Raw genomic sequence first — 22,336 nt, 5'->3', positions numbered from 1 at the left:
ATGATGCTTATCTCAGGGGATGAAGAGTGGAAATGTCTTATTGGAGAGGCTTGCTCAGCAAGCTAAACTACATGATCGTCAAGACAATTGTAAATCTCGTTGGTGAATCAAGTGGTCAGCATCAAGTTGACCTTGATGTGACATCAATCCCCAGTTGGGGAGACAAAACGTGGGTGTCCAACAGTTGAGACTGACTTTGGATGAATGATAAGCTTCATCGCCAACAATGAGCATTTAATACTGAATTTAATGCTGTGATTGATGTCTGGATAAAAATACGCCGAATCTCTTATCACTTAATTTTGCCGGGAAATCGCATGGTGATAGCTGTGTGTCACTACTATGCCTACTTCTCATATTCTCAGTAGACATCTCTTTCGATAAGTGCCTCATTTGAGAAGCATCAGTTGAACAATCTTGGACCATATTTGAGCCATTGGCTCGATTTGAATGGTCTGCTCCGGCTCAATGGCTTGACCGTAATGATCATAACAACATGCTTTAATGGTTTTGATTTTACTAATTATAAGGGATAAAGTTCTTCATAGTACACAACAAGAGATTAACGTAAGCAATAACCAGGCTCATGGCCAATGCAGGGTTGGTTGAGTGGTAAAGATCTATATTTCTCAGTGGAGACGTCTTAGGTTCGACCCTTGCGGACGGTATTAAATTTCCAGTATTAAATAAAAGCACCAGTACCATAAATAACCAGGCTCATGAATGGCTTTTCTATACTCAAACACTGCAAGCAAGCCCATGAAAGCAATAACCCATGGTTCTTCCTTACCTTAACTCTTATAATCACCATGTGGGGATGACTTTCGATTCCGGGCCGAAGGCCATGTTTGGCATGCTTAAATGTGTTATCTTATTAGATGCTCGATCAAATAAGTAAACCTCACTTGCTGAATTTTTGGTGCACGAATAATGAGTCATCGGAAATGGATTAACGATGGCATTCTGGTCCCTTCAAGTTTGAAATTTGAATATACTTAACAATGGCTAATGGTGTTAGTGTAGTTGAGACCCACACATTATATTGCCCTAGAGGACCCAATATTAGTTTATAGTCTACTACTAATGGGACTCACATATAAAAACTCTTTTTAATTTGAACGGACAGCTGGAAGTAACTTTATCAAAACTGACCCATCTGAACCTAAACCATATCAAACCGGACTGGACCGGACCGTTGTGCATTGGGTGGGCCATTACCTTTGACGGACAAGGTGTTTATGGGCCAAAGTATCCGTGGTGGATCTGTCAAGGATGATTGAGTGTCTACTTGCCTTTCAACTCACGAAGTAGCGGGGAAGGATTTAAAAATGTTTGCGTTTAATTTCACGAATGACAGATGAGATTTTTGGAAGGAAGCAAATAAATTGCAGGTGACGCAAAGCTGTTTGAGCATCTCTGGTACGTATCGATCTTTCTGTCTTCTCGAATTTTCTTCATTCAGGTTGCAAAGCCGAGCTGTAAGTCGATTTGTGGTTTCTCATATGACATAATGAATTACTTTTGTTGTTATTTGATTAGTTTTTGGTGGATTCTTGATCTATTTTCTTTGATGATCGTCTTTATATCTTTCTGGTTCGATTTCTTGGTGAATGGATTGACGATCCTGGCGTTCTCTTGAGTTTAGTTATTTGATTTGTGTTTTCTGACGTTTGATTTGTTTCTGCTCATTTTCGAGGCTTAACTTAATGATAAATGAGTGCATTAGATCCGTTAGTTGGAAGCTGTGAGCTTTTCTGATGGTTTATTGACTTGTATTCTCCCTTTCTTGGGGATTTAGAGAAAGAATTTTTGCAGTAACCTAAGTAACGTTCCGGATCTGGGAATAATCTCCCTTTTTAAAAGAAAACAGGAAAAATTGAAAAGTAGAGCTGGAAAATAAAAACCTTAAAATATGCAGGCGTAAAAGAAACGACTCCATTTGCTACTCAGGAAGATGTATGAAATGGTGATGTCAAGGGAGTTAAAGCGCGATATATATTCAAGCAGTTCCATAACAACCTTAGAGAAGTTTGTATTCCTGTTCCAAGCGAAATAATGTCAGAATCAAACATATATATGATAACTTCTATCTTTCTTTAAGTCCATCTAAAGTTGATCTAAAAGAAAATGCCGATTGGAATCTAATTTAATGCCACCGCCGCTTCACTCTCTTTCTTTTTTGAAACTAATTCCCCCCGCCCTTTCCCTTATTTTTTTAATAATAGTTCACTATCCTAACTTCTGTTGTGCATATGTTGCTTAAAGTTTATGATTATTACCACATTCTTTTGTTTCATGATAATAGTATTAAGATCTTTCAGTGCGGTCATCAGAAGATTTTAGGTCAACTCGTCAGCTGGATGTTTCATTGTATTCATTATGGATTGGTTATTTCACTGCTTCTGGAACTTGCCTTTCTCAGTTTCTTGGGCATGCAACTTTATTAGTATTATTTTGGATACTGCACTGCACTCATTTAAGTTTAGTTTGAATTTGTGTGAGAAAGCAGAAAAAGAAAAACATACCTATCTCTTTGAGATAGTGAGTAGGTGCATTAGTTGGAAGATTGGACAGGCAAATAGAAAATGAAAATGTGGCCCCCTTGAGATGAACTTCTAGCCAAGACCAAGCACTTCTTCACTGTTCCCAGTCTGCCTGACCTTCCAGCCCATGAATTTTTAGCAGGTAGCTAACAAGAAGAATGGATGGCTACTACTAACCAAGCCAAGCCTACTTTTCACTGTTTGCTGGTGGTAGCTAGCTTTCTTGCTGTCGCTGTTACTGAAATTTTGTTACTTTGAACCACTGAACAATTATTTGTTTGATAATTATTATCCATACCGTAATAATCTGTGCATCTGCCTTACTACCTTCCATTGGTTTTATCTCGAGCATAATGCTTACAGGTACCTGTTTTCATTATGCAGCTCTATCAGCTTGCTGGTATATCATTTGTTCCTCTTCCAAAAGTCTCTATGTGGTGAGCCAATTTATGATGGCAGATTTACCTCGTCATGTGGTTCACTGCTTGCACAGTGGGAAACTTGCACTTTTAGCAATTTTGGTCTCTGCTGGAATTGTATTGCAAATCTTGGTTGGTACCATTTTCATTGTGTGGTCAATGTTGGTCTTTGTACAAGTTCAATTTTTATTATTGTTTTCCCTCTCTCAAAAAGTTGTTATAACTTTTATTCATTTCGTGTGGTGTAGGCTTGTGCTTTGTATAATAATTGGTGGCCAATGTTAACAGGTAATTTGCATTATCATACCTCACAAGTTTACTCCTGGAGAATCTGTTAGCTAATGAAATTTCTATGGAAAATCTCTGTCTGTTTTTCTTGTAGTAATTAGCAGAAAAATTGGAATACATTGGTTACTTTTGAATAAATTAACTACTTTATTTACTGAACAGTTAAAAACTCCAACAGAAGAATCAGATGAATCAGGTTTCTTGTATATAAATGAACCATCAATGATTTCAAGAGAATTTTGTTCTTCTTGATTTTTCTGAAAATATTTTAATTTCTTTTAAAGTTTAACATATTAAGGAGATATTTGGCAAGATTAGCATCCCAAGGTGTCTGTCCCAAACTTCTAAAGTAAAAGAAAAACATTTTCAAAGTAGTATATTTTCATTCCTTTGATTCAAATTGCATTCATTAAAGAATAAATGATTCAAAATTCAAGAGGACTTGATAGCCTCTTTAGACCCTATCAGTTAACCACATCTTTGGTTTCTATATTTCTTGCTTGATACTGCAAAGTAGAACTTGCTTAACTTCTTCCTATATGTTCATTCCAAAATGTAAAAATAAAATTTGTTAGATGCACCTGATTGCCAATCTTGCATAACAAGGGGAAGGGGGAAGACAACTCAGAAGAGGAAAACCCACTTCTGGGCGAAGTGGAGATATGGTATGATTCCAAAACCTTGTGACATGCCAAAGACTTTCAACCTGTTGAACCAGCCAGCACGTTCGGTACTAGAAGATGTGTGTTGGAAAACCTCAATGCACAACCAGGCAGCACGAACTTGTAATGTTTCCAGAACGAATGGCCTATGTTACTGGAGATCCACTGGATTGGCATAATTTAAGTTTGTCTATCTTAACATGCCAAAGTCTACAGTTTATTGATCTCATTTGGAATTTCCCCCTTAAAAAACCAATCTTGAAGCATTCTTTGTTTAAAGAGGGGAAAAAAAGGAGAAAAGAAAGTCTGGATAAGAGGGTTTTAAATTTTTTTTTAATTTAATATGGAAAAGAAATATCCATTAAACAAGAAAACTAGAGTCACTCTCTCAGCCTAGTGCCTTGGGGTAGAAACAAAATCCAATGGCTGATTAGCCCTACCATTACAACTCACAGTTGGTATACTTCCAAACCTCACATCTATCATATTCCTAGCAACAAAAAACAAATTTGGGATAACCTCGATTGGCCAAGTTATCCCCTAGGCTTGGGAACTAAATCTAGCAAATCATCACTGTTGGTCCAGACCTCCTTAATCTTACAACTTAAATTATTCCATACTTTTCCATTCTTTGACAAGCCCATCTAGCACAGCTTCCAGGCCCATGGTTACTGGTGCCCTCTGCCTGGTACAGTCACCTGCCATTGCTCACTAGCACCATTAGCCATTTCCAACGCCTCCCTGGTTGCTCTGTGTCCTGCAAGAATAAGAATGTCATAATCAATCAATTCCCATTTAAAATCGTTCATCAATTTAGTGACCTTTGCTGTTCATTGTCATTTTCAGATCCATGTTCCCAAGTCCTTTAGCATTTGGAGGTGTAATTTGCAATTCTCTTAACCAAAATAGAATGGTATTGGGGTTATTACCTGGAGAAGCTTTCTTTTGAGCAAATAGGTTCTCATTTCGAGATTTCTAGATGTAATAGAAAGAAATAGATACCACAGATAAAATCCAGTTCATCAACAGCTTATTCCACTTAGGCGGATGACACATATTGATGAAAAGCTCGAGAAAAGAATTAGCTCGAAGCAATTCAGTTCTAAGACCTAGAGGACCGGCTGCAATATGTTTTGCAAAATTACAGGAAAGAAGGTGCCAGAGGGACTCATTGGAAACACCACAAAGAACACACCGACCATCAGGGTTTGTCTTTTCTTTTTCTTCCTCTCTCTTTTTTTTTTTTTTTTTTTTTTTTTTTCCCTTCTTCTTCTGGTTTTGGTGGTGTGGCTCCCTGGCTTGGAATTTTGGTGAGTGCATGTTGGTGGGGGGGTGGGGGTTGGTGTGGTTGTATTGTGTAGGTATGACTGTGAGGTCAAGAATCTAGAATTCTCTGAATATCCTATGCTGTCCTGGAAACCTTGCATGTTGCATTTCTATTACAAATAGCAGAATAGATGTCTTAATGGTAATTACTTGGGATGTTAAAATACAAAATGAGAGATTACCCGACCATACTAAAACTGTGATTAAAGTATTTAAAACTGTCTTCCTGCAGCATTGATGTACGTGCTTCTTCCCATGCCTCTGATGTTTTTTGCTGGGTCTGATACCTCGTCTCTCTATTCCGAAAATGAGAATAGGTAAGTCATTTTCTTTCAGAAAAATTGAATAATCAGAATTTGTGCTGATTAACAAAACTGGGAATAGAGATTATTCTCATGTATTCTCTTCTTTGTTCTCTTTTATTTCACAGCTGGGCAGATGCTTGTAAGTTCTTGACAGGAGCCTCTGTAGTTGGAAGCATTGCAATACCATGTATATTAAAGCATGCTGATGTTATTGGGTGGGAAGCACTTGCAATGGAGTATTCATCTTTTCTTGTCTTCTTGATTGCCATTGGCTTTTTCATTCAGATGAACACTGAAGATGATTACAGCAGTTTCTGAGACGAACTATGGTCCCCAACTTGTTTATATTATGGAAACACCATTGTCCATTCTTTCACACTAGTCTTTTCTTTGATTAGTAGCAGTGTTGAACCACCATTTGTGCTCCACAAGGAAGGAGAAAATTATGTTGTTGATTGATTGAAATTTGTATTCTTAATGTAAAATGGGTCCGTTTCAGTGCTGAAAAAAATGCACAATGCGATAAAATCCACCTTTGATCAATATGTGGCCAAAGGTTGTTTTGTTCCGTTGGCCTGTTTGCTTTTCCTACATTATGGTGATGTCATTGTTATGATCCTTGTTTTCAAGGCAGATCCAGACAACTAAGGGTCATTTCTGAAGCTTGCTCTGGTCCATTTGCATTTCTATTCTCTTGACCATGTGGCCATCGTTTCACATTGTTGAAAGTTTTCTAACTGATGCAGGGTAATGTGTTTCTTGTACCCCTTAGCTTGCTGTAACCTTTGAATCTGCTGGACTAGGAAATACTGATATTCTCTTCATTATAATCCAAATTAGCTCAGCTCAATGAGTTTCTCAAATTCTTACCACAGTTTAGTTGAATTACAGTTTATGATAATATAGTGATTACAACCCTTTGGTACAAGTGCTGTTAAATCAGTAAAGAAGTCAGAGATTAGAATATTTCTTGGGAATAACACATTAACCCCTCTATATACCATGTGGGTTGGAAAATTTTCTCCTTATGTGAGAGGAGGATCTGTTTACTCTGTTCCAATGGTGTCGACTTCCATTTTAATGTTGTGCACAGCCTTGAACCAATTTCTCGCTATCTCAGCCTTCACGTGTCCAGCATTTTCTTCCGCTTTTTAAAGAGCTTTGCTCATCTTTTCTCCTTATTTCAATGATGAACTTGATTTTGCAGGACATTGACATTGTCACTAGAGCTTGTTAGGTAGTTTGTCTGCCTAACGAGAGAAGCAGCTACACATGTACCAATTAAACTTCAATGAAAGGAAAAAGAATAAGTAGAATATATAATTGAAATTTATGGAGAAAGTAGGAGAAATTAACACAGTAAATCACAGAAAAGTGCTAATGATTCAAATTGCAAGAACAGCTGATGAAGGCATCAATTAATTGATAATGAAAAAGCAGAAGAACCAGAGATGAACAATATGATAAGAGGAGTGTAGCATCTTATGCCTTATGTGGGACCTCACAAACCCATGAGGCTAGTTTTCCCTGTGGCAATTTGGAGGAGACATCTTCAGTCCTTGACCTAGCTCCTCAAGATTAGTGAAAAAGGTAAAGCGGGTTGGGAGGAGAGAAATTAGTGTACTTGCTCCACTTTAAACGTTCGAATTCTTTTCATTTTTTTTAGGAAAAAATAATAGTTCGAATCCAAATTTAAATCTGAAATGTTAATTTATTCTCTTTCTACCGAACTAATAAATTAATTGATCGAATTATTCGAATAATTTTTTTATGCCAACAAATTTTGAATATGAAATAAATGACTATCCTTGTAATTCAGATCCTCTCTGCGTGCATCCACCTTTGCTTCTCTCCCCTAACGCGCGCGCGCACACGCACACTCTCTCGTTCCTGCATCTTTTAAGCAACTTCTTCTGTTCTCACTTCTCGATTCCTTCAAAGGCTCCTATAGGCCGCAATCGTAACAGAGAACGACAGGTCTTTTCATCTTTCATTTTGGATTTCTTAGCCATGGATGAAGAGCAGCGAAAAATCCTCCTTGATTCAGCTTCTCGTTTCCCCAAACCTCAGGGTCTGTAAACCTGAAATCTTCTATTATTCTCTTTACATATTACATCTACCATTTTTTCTTACTTCTCTTACGATATACATTTGCATACGATTTTAATTGCAGGAGTTAAGCTTTCTTATGGGACAGCTGGGTTCAGGACTGACGCATCGATACTGTCTTCTACAATTTTCAGAGTTGGGATCCTGGCTGCTTTGAGATCTTTGAAAACCCAATCGTATATTGGGTTGATGATCACAGCCTCCCATAATCAAGTCTCTGATAATGGGGTTAAAGTCGCTGACCCAAGTGGTGGCATGTTGACGCAGGAGTGGGAGCCCTTCGCTGATGCCTTGGCGAATGCCGTTGATGCTCAAGACCTCGTCCGGGTCGGTTGTCCATTGTTTCAATTGGTTTTACCTGATCATAGGAGTTGATTTTTCGCTCTTTAATATTTACATAATTTTTTTTTGTTTCTGATAATTATATTATTGGATTTGAAGAAATTTTTAGTTATTCTTGTAGCTGTAAAGTTGATTCATGCCTTAAATATTTGGTTTTCGTTATTTGCTATTTGAAGTTTGGTAGGTCTGGAGGATTAAACATCCTGTTGTGGGTTCCTAGATAGATTCCAGAGGTGGGACATAAAAATCCTTTTGTTTTTTGTTGGACTCTCAAACAGTTGATTACTGATTTTGCGAAGAAGGAGAACATTTTATTTGGAGCAGACAAACCAGGACAGGTACTATTAGGAAGAGATACAAGGCCGAGTGGAGAATCTCTCCTTGAAGCAGCAAAGCAGGTAAAATTTCTTCTTTCACCGCCTGGGAACTTTCTATCATCTCTTGTACTTCGCTTCACTTTCAAATGATATTCTGTTAACATTTACTTCATGTTGGATGTAAGGGAGTCAATGCCATAGTTGGATCACTTGCAGTCGATCTGGGGATACTGACAACCCCACAACTCCATTGGATGGTCCGTAATGAAAACAAGGGCATAAGGGTTTCGGAACTTGATTATTTTGAGCAACTTTCTAGCTCTTTTCGGTTAGTCTCAAGTGACCATTCTGTATATGTTAATACAGTTAAAAAGTTAAAAGTTATTTCACCGGTTGAACTCTTTGTGGGTTGCTTAACATGTTTATGCTATTCCTGCAGGTGTTTAATTGACTTGATCCCCCAGCAAACCATGATGCAACACACGGATGACAAGTTGAAAGTGGATGGAGCTAATGGTGTTGGTGGAGAAAAGCTTGAAGAGTTGAAGAAACTGTTGAAAGGCTTGGTGATTCAGGTCCATAATTCCGGCAAGGAAGGAGGTCTCCTTAACGACAGAGTTGGTGCTGATTATGTGCAGAAGGAGAAAGTTGTTCCTTGTGGGTTTGGTCCAAAAGATGTCGGGATAAGGTTAGCTATTTACCTCTGCATTGGTTTCATTGAAGCATGGATTAGACTGGCTGGGTCAAATAAGTGCTCTACTGAGTCAAACTAGCAAGGCCAGTTTGGCTGCTGAAACCTTTTGACGTCTGCTTTTCTACTTAATATTTTATCACACTATTAAAATTTCAGTTCATGGTTGCTAAATGCATGGGAGGTTCTAGTGTTTCAGGTGTGCAAGTTTGGATGGAGATGCTGATCGGCTTGTCTATTTCCGTGTCCTATCAGAAAGTAACAACAAGATTGATCTTGTCGACGGAGACAAGATGTTATCTCTATTTGCCCTATTTATTAAGGAGCAATTAAGTATTCTCAACAGGAAGGAAAATGAAACTGCAAATGACCAACCTGTACGGCTGGGTGTAGTTCAGACAGCATATGCCAACGGAGCATCAACAATCTTCCTTAAACAGATGGGTTTAGAAGTTGTATTTACTCCAACAGGAGTGAAACACCTGCATGAGAAAGCTGCTGGTTATGATATTGGGATTTACTTTGAGGCAAATGGTCATGGAACCATCTTATTCTCTGAAATTTTTTTATGTTGGCTGGAGGCTAAAAACAGTGAACTTGCTTCGATATCCGAAGGTTTATAGCTGACCTTTTCCTGTTCTAGTAGTCCTTATATTATTGACTGGCACATCAAAATTACTGTACAACTATGTTTTCTTTTGTTTTATTTATTTATTAGGTACAGAGCAACAAAAGGCTGCACTGAGATTGCTGGCAGTCAGTAAGTTGATCAATCAGGCCGTTGGAGATGCTTTGAGTGGGTTGCTTTTGGTGGAGGCAATCTTGCGACACATGGGGTGGTCTATACAGAAATGGAGCGAACTATATCAGGATTTGCCAAGTAGGCAGATTAAGGTCAGTGACGTCAGTCCATTGATTGGTTACAAGTTTGGGAACCCAAGTTCGTTAAATGCATTAACCTATACTATGGTGTGTAAAAGGTGTCATTCTGAGTTAGAATGGACTCTAATTGCCAGTTAATATTTTATTTTTGATTAATATAGAAAAGTAAAGCAGCAACATACACATTTATCTGAAAAAGAACAACATAATAACAAATTTCGTGACAGTGGCTGTTTGATTCATCTTTCTGTAGTTCTGTGTTTTGCATACATTAAATAAAGCTGCTGTTGGCGTCAGAGATTGAACTTATAGTGCAATTAGAACTGCTAAAGCTAGGTGATGTAGGATTATAATTGCATTAAGCTGCATACTAGATGGGGCTGCTGGAAATTTTTGTTTCATACTTGAAGGATCTTCTTTGAGACCTTATTTGTTTGTGCTGATCAAGAATGAGTTAACCAGGGAGACCCAAGATGAGGTTCTGTGGTGCATGTCTTTTCGTTGATGACGTTATTTTGGTGGATGAGACAGGGAGACCCAAGATGAGGTTCTGTGGTGCATGTCTTTTTGTTGATGACGTTATTTTGGTGGATGAGACAAGAATAGGAATTTATACCAAGCTTGAGCTCTGGAGATCACCCTTTGAATAAAAAAGGTTTAGACACTTGACTCTGAATGTATGCAAGTCATCAAGGCCTCTGGATGGGCCAAAACTTGTAGTATGTACTGATTCTGGTAGTTAATATATTTCCTTCTGTTTGCCGCCAAAAAAAGGGTTTTAAGATAAGTGGAACAAAGATTGCTTACATGGTGTGTAACTTCAGTGAAATGTGATGGATGGTGAGGGAGTGAATGTTGCTGAGAGGGAGATTCTACAAAGTGATAATTGTAGGCACCAGACCAATTATAAGTACGGAATGTGACATAGATGATGATGTTTCACACAGAATTAAATTAAGGATGGATGAAGTGGAAAGGTGCATCCAAAATGTTTTTTGATTGATGGTTCCTCAAAGTTCTAAGGAAAAATTGTATACAGCAGTCATATGATGGGTTGTATGATGTAACCAAATTAACAAGTATAGGGCACCCATGATTTGGGCCCTAAAAAGCCCACAAATCATGAGGCACCAAGAGCTGTTCAAATTCCCTGAGGGGTGTTTTGGTCATTTACCCATGCTGCTAGGGGTTACAATGTATTTCTATTTTCTCAATTGAGTTAGTAGTTAGAGTCTTGATGTAATTAAGAGTCCAGGTAGGAATTCCGTTCCCAATTAGATTCCTTGTTTAAGTCTCTTGTTAGGAGTTCTAAGTAGAAAATCCTCTTCTAATTGCTAAGTAGAATTTTAATTTTAGAAGGAATTCTGTTTCTGAATTCTTGATTGAGTCCTAATTAGTCTTCTATTTGTTTATTGAGTCCTATTTTAAATTATCTTCATGTGAGTATATAAATAAGCCATCTCAGTTGTAACAATTCAGATCAGAATCAGATGAAATTACTTAAAAGTTGAGTTTGGAGGGAAGGTGTGTTGTGGGATCCAACAAGGATCCCCATGACTTGAGAAGTTCAAGTTTTCTGCAGTTTTCAGCTTATTCTGCAGCAGCCCTAAAAGCATCATTAGAACCTGCAACCACTCAACAACTACCTTCTTCATCAAGTAAGTAAAACCTCAGCCCCTTGCCCTACCCCATTACCCTTTCCTAACCCCCACGCAACAGTCCCCTCCCTCTCCCTTGTGGCACAACAGGCGCTTTCCCAATCCTGAAACCCTAGGATTCCCAACCCCTTTCCCCTATCCTTCTTGCAATAGGATTGCACCCTTTCCACTCCCTGATCCAATACCTCCTCTTCCCTCTAGGACTCAACTTCCATTAGTTTTTCTAAAATTCTGCAATTTATCCCTGCCTTCTAGAAACCCTAACCCTAAGGTTGGAAATTGAATTCAAATACTAAGTAGAATTCTGTTTTCAATCTTAACCATAACACCAATTCCCTACCGACCTTAGTCCCTTCTATCTCAACCCTAGCCTCCCTCCCTAGAGTCCTAGACACATTAGGGATACCTAATTTTCGAAATCCTAGCTTGGGAATCAAATCTGAAACTGGTATTTCACAGAATCAGATTTAATTCCCTAATTTTGAAGCCCTAACCCTGCTGGCCAGAACCTACTCTCTACCCAAATCAATCCTAGATGATTCCTAAACCCTATAAACGAAACCCTAGCTTTTTTCTTAACCCTAAATTTGGAAGTCAGTTATGAATTCTAAGTTACAGCAAGTCTTTGAACTGAATTCTTTAAACCCTACAATCCTAACCTTAACCTAACCCTTGCCAACCCCTTCTAAAACCCTAGAACCATCTAGCCAGCCCTAGACCTACAATTGCAGTGTATAATTGACCAAATACAGCTGCTGCCCATTGAGAATTGACCCAGAACAGCAAAGTTAAACCCTAATCACTGCTGGTTCTTTTAAAAAGGATCCTGAAGACTGACCCCTGACCTGGGTTTACATTGTGATGTATGATGAACAATGTTGGCCAGTTGAGAAGCTTTGTATAGACTAGCGAAGTGTAGCAAACATGAGGTCAAGATGATTGCTTGGCAAAACTAGCAAAGATTAATACTTAAGTGTGTCAAACATGCTCAGACACATGACCACCTTGCCCTAATAAAGGTAGATTTTCCACGTTGCCAAAGGTGGTATGTATTAATCTTTTGTCTTTGCAAGAATTCATGTGGCTGATTCCATTCCACTGGGATAATACTGAGTTGCTGTTGCTTCTTTGCTGGTGGAGACCGAGGGGTTTAATTGGGATCATGGGGAAAAGGAGGGTTGGTGGCATGGGGTGATGGTAGAGGGGTTTCCCCGGGGGCGCAAGGCGGGTTAGGAGCAGCTTGTTTAATGTACGGCTGCAATGAATCTGCCAGGGAAAAGGAAAACAATCATGATTACTTAGAAGAAGGAAGAGCAACAATGATAGGAAGATGGATGTGTTTTGGCTCTGATACTAAATTGGTGGACTGGTTAGAGAAGGTAAGGATCTGAGGTGAGATCTCAAAGTTGGTGCAGAGAGAGGAAACCACATGACCACAAAATGCTTGCATTCGGCAATCCCAGTCAACTTTCTATTTGATTCTGTCTTTTAGCGTTGGGTGGATGCAATTTATAAAGAAAAACAAACATGACTCTAACTAGACTCGATTGAAACTAACTTCCATTCCAACTCTTCATTCCTGCACAACCAGGTCAATACATGGTGAGAAGACATACTAACTCAACTATTTCTGACCTTTTGTTGGGCCTAAGACCTGGGTTGGGTTTTTAATACCTTCCTTGCTTATCCGACTAATGGGGTGCTATAAACCATGTTTTTTCGAGTTTTGGAGTTCTACTGTCTTCAAGTATATCTAACCTTAGAGGTAGCTATTAATAATCGTCATGCTTTTTTTAAGCACTGTACGCTTCATCTCTTGCTAATTTGTGATCCTGCCTAGGAAATTGATGTGTTTGCTGTTTTTTCTAATCAAATCAGGTAAAAGTAGCAGACAGGACTGCTGTTATTACAACAAATGCAGAAACTGTGGTGGTTAAGCCGTCTGGACTTCAGGAAGTGATTGATGCTGAAACAGGTACTATATTATTAGGGCCTTTTTTTTCTTTCTTTCCCTCCCCCTTTAATTTCCTCTAACAACAGTTCTCTTTGTTCCTCTACTTGTTATAATTTCTATATTGGTGTTCATGGTCTTGGTGTGGTGGCAAAGCTGCTTTATTGTGTTACGGGTTCCTCTGGAAGACTGTAACTGCCGCTCAATGGTAATAGGTGGTAAGGCTGCATACATTATGAGTCTCTTCAGAGATGTGAGTTTCATGCATTGGGCACTTCTAGTCTCCCATATTGGGGTTCATTGCTTGGTCCGTGAAGTAGTTCAAGCAACAATTTGAAGTTGGAATAACATAGAGCCATCCGGCACATTGTCCTGTTAAGAAAACAATAGGTTTTGAGATTTTGTTTATGTTAGGTTTTCCCAATGAATTAGTCTTTGCAGGATAAAGAAAAGAAATGCTTTTATAATGCTCAAATCAGATAGTCAGACATGCTGATGCAATGTTGGACGGTCTAGACTGAACACCATGTTTTTTGCATCTTTGTAATCCTCCATGAGAGAATGAAGCCTTTACTATTGCTCAATTTGGCTAATGTTCAGTGGCTAATGTTCCTAAAAAGAGAAAAAGAAGCGACAAATAAGATTTAAGTGCCCTTGGTTTGACCTGTTATTTATTTATTTTTAACTGAACTCTTATTGATTTCAATGCAGCTAAATACGTTAAGGGACGGTCGTTTATAAGGCCTTCTGGAACAGAGGATGTTGTACGTGTATATGCCGAAGCATTGACACAAGAAGCAGCAGACAGCCTAGCAAAGTCGGTGGCGCTACATACAGAACGCTTCCTAGGCTCGTGCAGCTCCTAATTATCTCTTTCTTGTCTAACTTGTTCCATAAACAGATTCATCACTTCCCATTCCCAACTGTATAGGGATCATGGGAAACAGTTTATTCTAGAGCTTTTTTCTTTTGGCTGCAGTCTTTTAGAGTTCTGATTACTGCGGATTATGGTGTGTTGACTACGCTTATGTAGGGGTTTGTCATTTTGTTCAATACATTCCCATACTTGGATTCAGCCAAGAGATGTGGAAGAATCATCTAAATTAGTTTTGCATCTTTGAGTTTCACTTGGTTTAAACGTGAGGAATCGCCTAACCAAAATGTCTTTTGAGCTCCAGATGGTAAATGCACCTCACGGCTGTTCAACCTAATGTCGTATTAAGTTTTGTTAGGTGGCAGGGGCTGCGTGAACACGTACCCCGGTGGCACCAATTATGACATACACACTCTCTCTCACTTGGGGAGATGTTAGTGGGGGAATCCCTCCCAAATGCAAAGGAAGTCACCAGCCTAGGCGACGGCCCTTCTTATCAGCCATCAACCCTATCCAAGTATGTTTTTCCGGACTCATTTGGCTCCGCGTGCCATTATCTCTTTCAATAACTAACCTATATATGGGACTAAAAAGATGTCTCGATTCACCCTGTAGATTGACTGAAATTATATTTATTTATATTTATATTTTTAAACTTGCATTAAGATTTTCTAAGAGTAGATATGTCTTGTCACTTTGCTTTGCTTCCATGAATGAAGAGAAATTTGGACAAAAACATGAACCAAGAGAAAAACGGGGGCAAAGCACATGAAAGCAGGAGCGTAGGTGAGAAACTGAATGAAGAGCCACAGGAGACCTAACCTGACTCTCATACCATATTAGAAATATTTGAAACTTCTGACCCCAATGTGCACTGGGATATGAGTGATATACATATAGTTTTGAATAATAGATATCATATAAAAACTATTTACATTGGATAACATCTATCTCTAATCCTATCCTTAATACTACACAGACTTCCCAGAGGCACTCATCAAGAAGCCGACGAGCACCAACATTTTTTAAAGGATTATAGATTCTAGAAAGGGGAGAAAAGGCAAGTTTTGCTTAGATCTAAAGCTGGCAGAGAAACCATTTCACAACCACGATTGAGGAGTGAAACAAAACTTGCCTTCTTCCTGCTTTCGTAATTCCCTTTGATTGATGCTTTTACAGATATAAACCTTTTTAACGAAAAAAATTGATAAAACCATTCTAAATTTTGTTTCCCTTTTCTTTCTTCTCTGTTAAATAGTTGTAGTTATTGAAAAGTTTGACATATCATCATAAAGCCAGTGGGAGTGAAATCACAATTTGCTTTTCTGCCGAAACTGTGGTTCAGTATTTTAGTTATCTAATAGAACAAAAATGGTGCAAACTTAAATCAAGACTGAACTTTTTATGGGTAGATAGGAATCAGCACAGACAAATCGAAGAAAACGTCACTTCACAAGCAGCCATCAACAATAAAGTGGCCGGAACTCTACTACCAAAAGAAACTACCAGCAAATCTAAAAGCATAATCAGCAACAAGGTAGGAAAGATGCCAATGCTTCTGCTGATCACATATTAAAACTTTACATAGAACACAGTGACTTGGAATTATGATTCTCTCTCAACACAGTAAATAATGGGCTTGAAGGTACCTTTGTGGATGTTCCGGTTTTCAGAAATTTGACCATCACAAAACCAACAAAAAAGCTGTAGCATTTTTGTTGTGCAAAGGACTGGGCAACAGATTCCCAGATCTCCTAGGATAGTCCCATACAACAGGACTGGTGGTTGGAGATGAGTAGCATAGATTAACTTCTTGTTGCCCCCATCTTTGTATTAATCCAACATCCTTACTCAGCAGCTGCTTTTCTCTTGGGCTTTCTCTCATTCAAATCTGCTGTTGGAGATAAAGAGTATAGATTAACTTACTGTTGCCCCCATCTTTGTGTTAATCCAGTCCTTAACTCGGCAACTACTCTTTTCTTGGGCTTTCTCCCTCATTCAAAGCTGCCTTCTGCTGTACCTTGGTTCTTGTAGCACAATAATTCTGCAACCGCAAAAATGACCTGAAATCACACATCAAACAGAAGACTAAAACATGCAAAATGATGAAAAATATATATAATCAGCACTTCTGATACTCCTATCAATCAGGTCACAGATAATAAATATATATCTAAGAAGTGGTTCAAATAGGCTGTGGGAGGAGCAATCAAAAAAACTGGGTGGGGAATATATAACAAAATGTCTGAATAACAGATAGACCAAATAACCAACAAAAGAAGATGATTCAGTATCAGATACACTACGTGGAACACCTAACAGATGACAGGAGAGAGGGGTTGAGTTGAGAGGGGAGGGAAAAATGCAGAAGAATATAGGTGTTTTTGTTCACACTACAAACTAAACTAAAGGTGAATGATGATCAAAGTACTAAACTACCGATCCCAAATGTCTTATCACTGGATTACGAACGATGGATGTCAACAAACGCTTCAAGAAAAACATTTAGGATGAAGAATAAAAGGAAAAAAGCCCACTGCTCAATGGGGATCAGGGAAATTCCAAATCGTGAGAGTGATGCAAAGAAAGGTTGAATATCAGAAGTGTTGTAGCATATACTGAGAGAGAAAAGAAATAAAATGGAAAGCCTAGAAGCATAGAAGAGGTAGCTCTAACTGTGGAGAATCCCCTGCTGGACAAGGTAAGCTTGCTATGGTGTAGATTTAATGGTCATGATTTGATTCTTGGAAAGTAGATCAGTAACTTAAACCAAATCAAGTAGATCCCTCTATCCCATGGAAAGTTGTGTTCAAAGTTCATGTTACTAAGTTTGCAGCACTACCCTAACAAAATGCAAGCCACAATGTGCCATTCTTAAGTCACCCTCCCACTAATACACAGCCGAGTAATCTTTTACAGTAAAAGGAAATAATCCTTGGGCATGAGACAAGGTAGCAGAACATTCTGCCAGTGCATAGAATGGGAGGGTAGGGAGAGACTGGTTGTGCCAGACCCAATGCATGCAGATAAAGGAACCGTTAGAACATTTGGATTCTCAACATAAATGGGGCCTGCAAGGAGAAAGCAGAGGTGCAGGCATGGTGAATGGAATAACCAGAGGAATAAGAGAATTCATGACAACAGCTCTTGAATGGAAAGGAGAGGACCAAATATTAGGGTCCCTGGTCTTCATGATGAATTGTTTACTAGATACACAACTCTACTTACCTTAGTGTTATTAGTAATTCATGCAGGTACTCAAGTGTATATTAATCAGAATTTGCAACCCAGCAAACAGATATAGCATCTAAGCTATCACCTCTTGAATAACAATGACAAAAATGAACATTAATCTTGGCCCAGAAATTCCATCACATACAATGGAACCCACAAAAGTCCATATGCAAGTAAAGTATAATCTAGATTCTAGTTCATTTTGTTTTTGATGATTTAGCACAGAAAGATCATACTCTAACCAGTTTATCTTGTGAACCTTCAATGGTTTGTTCAAGTCCTTGTGCATGCCATGTGTTTTCCTTTGAATCTACTTCAGGTGATTATTCCTTTCGATCTTGTCAAAGACCATAAAACCAACAAGCATGGAATTCAAAGTTCTCATTTCAAATAAAGGAATGTATTGGTTCATTGAAGATAACGTAGCTATTTCTTATCCTATCTATCTTTTTAAAGCACTGGAAGCATGAAGATGCAAACATTTGAGGAAATAATTCCAAGAATAGATAATAAACCAAAGAATTACATTCTATTACCTGAATTCGGGATCAACCATCAATGTAATTCATTATAAATTTATCAAGAAAAAAACACAACATAATACTCATCAAGATTTGACGCGTAAAAGAAGCAAGATGTTCTCATGTTCCTACCATAATTATTCTATTTTCTTTTGGTATTAATGAGGTGATCGCTGTACTATCCAAGTCTAAAACAGATGCAAGAGATGAGACACTGGAAAAGCAGAATACTTATCAAGAAATTACTCAGTGACATGGGCATCTAACATACTTGTTCAGTGAGACAATGATACAGCAATCACCCCATATGGCTATTCTTTAGCTTTTTGAAGCATTATTATAATTGTGCTTCTTCTTTTCTGTTAAAAGATCATTTTTATTTAGAAAAAGCAAAAAAAAATCCGCTGGGAACCACGAGGAAAATTTCCTCAAAATGCAAGAATACAAATATAAAAGGACCACTGATCTATTCACATTCACATATTAGAAACTAAACCTTAGACCTACTAAACCCATGAAATTCCACCTGGATCGAACTAGGCCATGTTATAACCGTGCATTAGCTTTTGAGATGTTGAAATTCCATTCATCTTGGTGAAGCATTTTATAAATGAGAACATCGACCTAACTGTCGATTCTGCATTTGCTTGTCCAACTCCTTTTCCATCTTGAATTTTTAATCATATTATTAGGTCTGCCTTTTTAACTTACTATAATAGCTATACAATCAAATTTACTTTTAAAATGTTATTCAGTATTCAATGGTTCATATATGAATCCAGTGTCACTTAAATAAAAACATGATGAAGAAAACATATATAGCATCTAATCTTGACCCGAAATTCCAGTATAGACGTTGGAAGCGACATAACACCATAAGTATACTCTGGATATCAGATTCCTTTTGTTATGATGAACTGGTTAAATTTTAAAAAATTTGATAGTTTCATCTCAATTTCAGGTGAATAATAAGTGATTTTTCGCTACTTCTGCTAGTTCATGACCACTAGATAGAAATGCAACGAGGTAACTGTTTAAATTCGTAAAATTAATGGAACCATTTTGCATCATGAAAATGAAAATCACTTGAAGCAAATAAATCAAACAAAGGATCACATTCTTTTACTTGAATTTGAGATCAATGAATCACACAAAATTTAGAGCAACAAATACAGCATGATTTTCTAATTTTTTCACACGAAAAAGAAACATAAACGATTGTACCTGCCACCACTCGACCGAAGAAACTCGCCACAAAAACTTTGAAGGATTTTGTCACGAACTAGCACAAGTCGTTCTGGTTCCATACTAAGCCCTTTAATCGGTGGTTAACCCCCACATGAATTTCCGTTCGTCGAAAGGCTCATGGGTAAATTTTCCAAACTAAGAAATGGTAGGGGCCGCGCGAACGCGTACCCCCTCTGCCACAAATTATGACGTACACTCTCCCACTTGGGGAGATGTTAGGCGGGCACCCCTCCCAAGTGCAATGGAGGTCACCAACCTAGGCCATGGCCCTTCTTGATCAGCCATCGACCCCGTCCAGGTAAGTATGTTTAAATTGCAGAGACTTTGATTATTTATAAGCTTGTCTTCACCATCTTCTTCCCTAGTTGATCGATGTGGGACTAAAACACAGAGTACGGAAACCATATTTCTCTGTCTGAGTTGAAAGTGAACAACGAAGACTGATTGAGTGGGAACATGCACTGAGAATTATCCGTAGCCTGTAACAGATTCAGATTCAAGCCCTCTCCAATCCTAATACCGGGACCTTGCTTCAGTACTAATCGCAATCTGTTCAACAACACATTTGGAGTCATGGATCGGGTTTCGATCTCAACCATTGAAAAACTAAGGGATCAAAATCTCAACAGAAATATTAAATCCGAATTTCGCAAAACAGTTCTACGCAGAAGCTTTTTTTACTAATACCGAGGCTAAACCCTCAGAAAGGAATTCGACTAGCCTGATCTACGATTAACACAAAAAATGACTTGCTCCATGTGCTGCTTTGGATACATGAGTTGCTCCATTGATTCCGATGATGCATTTTCTTAACCGTCTCTTTTTCTTTTGTTGGGTAGAAGAGAAAAAGTTGTTAAGTTTCAGAATCATCGACTCTCATTTGAGAAAAACCCAAATCTCAGATAGGGGCAACCACCATCAGAACCCCGACTTAAACCTGTAAATGGATATAGCTGAAATCAGCCTCCGAATCCGAGGGGCAACCACCATCAGAACCCCAATGGATATAGCTGAAATCCGCCTCCGAATTCGCACCCGAAGGGCAACCACAATCAGAAGATCTGTAAATGGATAGCTGAAATCCGCCTCCGAATTAACATTCGTATTTGTTTAAGGGTATCCGTATCTAAAAATTTTCTTACCGGAAAATATCCGTATCCGTCCACTAAGCAACCGGATTCGATCGGATAATTGCTTGTCGGATCGGATAATATCCGGATAGAGTAAAATATTTAATATTCGGGATTCGGATAGTGGTATTCGGTAATCAGAAATTAGAAATTTATAGTAAAAAATGTAAAACAGTGACAATTATCAATCAATAATCGAATATTTTATCTGATCGAATCTCGAATAAAGTTTTGGATTGAGTTTCAGATGCCTTCTTTAAATTTTTGCCGGATTCGGATAGCAGATTTGCTAGTCGAATTCGGCCAAATCCAGTCCATTTACAGGACTCATACTATTATCCAATCCCAATAACCCAGCAATAGACAAACATGAGAATCCAAAGCAGTACACTACAATTACTTCAAAATATATTCAACTACGTATTGGTAGGGGTGCGCCAGGCCCGTGCAATAGTGCAACACATGGGCGATGCATGAGGACCCCAATAGCAAGCTACTGTGGTGGGCCTTCCCCCAAGAAAAATTAATTTAATATCATGTGGGTCGATGACCCACGTATCAGATATTAAACTGATAAGAACAGATACTACACTTGATCTTAGCCAAAAGGCCGAGAAAGGTATGCTTTGGAAATGGTTTCTGTTTGCATCTTATACCACTCTCTTGCCCACCATTATTCTGTTTTAGTCGATGTGGGACTAAAGACAAGTACACAGGAAAATCAATATTAGGGGTGCAAGTTTGGCCTAGGTGACCTTGAGTCCGCCTGTCTTGTCTTGAGCCCGAACACAGTCTGGGCTTAAGATTTTGGCTTGAGAGTGGGTCAAGTCAGATATTTTAATTTTAAATTAGGGCCAAGGATAAGCCTAAGATCGGTGTTTTGTCCCGTCTCGTATCTGATTATAGTCTAATCATGACTTTGATTTTGACCCTAATCATGAACTTAATTTTAGCCATAATTTTTATAGTCAAGACAATAATATAAATTTATAAATTATGTTATGGAAAAGAAAACAATAGAGTTCGATTTTTTTTATATTTTAAGCATTTTATTTTCAGTTTGTCTAAGATAATTTTTATATCAAATTTAATAGCATTTTAGCATTTGGTCAGATTATAAGCATTATTTTTTTTAGAAAAAGATAGCTATGGACCTGTTTGATAACGCACCAAGGAATTCTGCTTCAAAAAAATACTAAAAACAGTTTCGAGTGTTTTTGGAAGCAAAAACACTTTTTTTGGCTTTTAACAAAATTTGCTTTTGGAAGTAGAAAATTTTAAAATTGTAATAAATTTTTGAAATTTGCCATTCTTCCGTTTAGAGTGCCAAATTCCATGAATACCCCTTTTAAAACTATTTTACTTAAACTCACAAAAGTGTTTCTCAAAGCAAAATTTTTCATAATTTTCAATTATGTTGCAAAAGTCATGCGTAATGAAGCGGTTCTATCAAACAATTTTCATCCAATTTTTATGCTTCTCGAAAAAAGAAACATTAGAAACTATTTTTCGGCGGATTATCAAAAGGGTCCTATGTTTCTTTTTTTTTCTCGAAAACTAGCTCTGTTTAGAACTGTTTTACATGTTTCTAACTTAAAGATACCATTGTTTGCTTAGAAATAGATATTTCATAAATAAGTCATAGAAAAAAATTATAGCATAATCTATAGTTTTCAAGTAAGGATATGAATTGGGCATTGGGGGGAGCAAGTTAAAAGGGTTTCAAGCAAGGATACGAGTTTTGCTTTTTCAATTTTTAACAAATAACTAACCACCCGATCTTCTGTTCTCCAAGACAATATAATACCAGAAAAAAAACCGATTGATGGCCTGTTA

At 38.0% G+C, this 22,336-nt stretch overlaps 2 protein-coding genes and 2 non-coding genes across 5 annotated transcripts; 2 read left to right on the top strand and 2 right to left on the bottom strand.

Annotated features, from left to right (window-relative positions):
- The first annotated feature begins 1,265 nt into the window (after positions 1–1,265).
- Positions 1,266–6,084, top strand: LOC149013226 (vacuolar protein sorting-associated protein 55 homolog). 2 transcript variants are annotated; one of them, XM_089158300.1, is made up of 5 exons: positions 1,266–1,478; positions 2,928–3,094; positions 3,211–3,250; positions 5,471–5,555; positions 5,669–6,084. In XM_089158300.1, exons 2-5 carry the CDS (start codon positions 2,993–2,995, stop codon positions 5,859–5,861), a joined length of 420 nt encoding a protein of 139 aa, XP_089014426.1. In that variant the 5' UTR covers positions 1,266–1,478; positions 2,928–2,992; the 3' UTR covers positions 5,862–6,084. The 2 variants fall into 2 exon arrangements, with proteins under 2 accessions (XP_089014426.1, XP_089014425.1); XM_089158299.1 differs by having other exon boundaries at positions 1,266–1,419; positions 5,669–6,083.
- Positions 6,085–7,176: 1,092 nt separating this feature from the next.
- On the top strand, positions 7,177–15,207 carry DRT101 (phosphoglucosamine mutase-like protein). Its single transcript, XM_089158298.1, has 9 exons — positions 7,177–7,614; positions 7,717–7,979; positions 8,273–8,392; positions 8,497–8,639; positions 8,751–8,999; positions 9,202–9,617; positions 9,721–9,896; positions 13,421–13,517; positions 14,205–15,207. The coding sequence occupies exons 1-9, from the start codon at positions 7,314–7,316 to the stop codon at positions 14,357–14,359; spliced, it is 1,920 nt and encodes a 639-aa protein (XP_089014424.1). The 5' UTR covers positions 7,177–7,313; the 3' UTR covers positions 14,360–15,207.
- Positions 15,208–19,516: 4,309 nt separating this feature from the next.
- Positions 19,517–19,676, bottom strand: LOC149013224 (U1 spliceosomal RNA). The gene has a single exon (XR_016174203.1). It is a non-coding gene; the product is annotated as a U1 spliceosomal RNA (small nuclear RNA).
- A 1,251-nt stretch (positions 19,677–20,927) lies between these two features.
- Positions 20,928–21,123, bottom strand: LOC149013223 (U2 spliceosomal RNA). Its single transcript, XR_016174175.1, has one exon. It is a non-coding gene; the product is annotated as a U2 spliceosomal RNA (small nuclear RNA).
- Positions 21,124–22,336: the final 1,213 nt, after the last annotated feature.

Source organism: Hakea prostrata, chromosome 6, assembly GCF_041222555.1.
Source record: "Hakea prostrata isolate BN-2017 chromosome 6, UWA_Hpros_2, whole genome shotgun sequence".
Lineage (NCBI taxonomy): Eukaryota > Viridiplantae > Streptophyta > Magnoliopsida > Proteales > Proteaceae > Hakea > Hakea prostrata.
The sequence above is the reverse complement of the archived record's forward strand: the minus strand, read 5'-3'. Positions and strand labels throughout refer to the sequence as shown.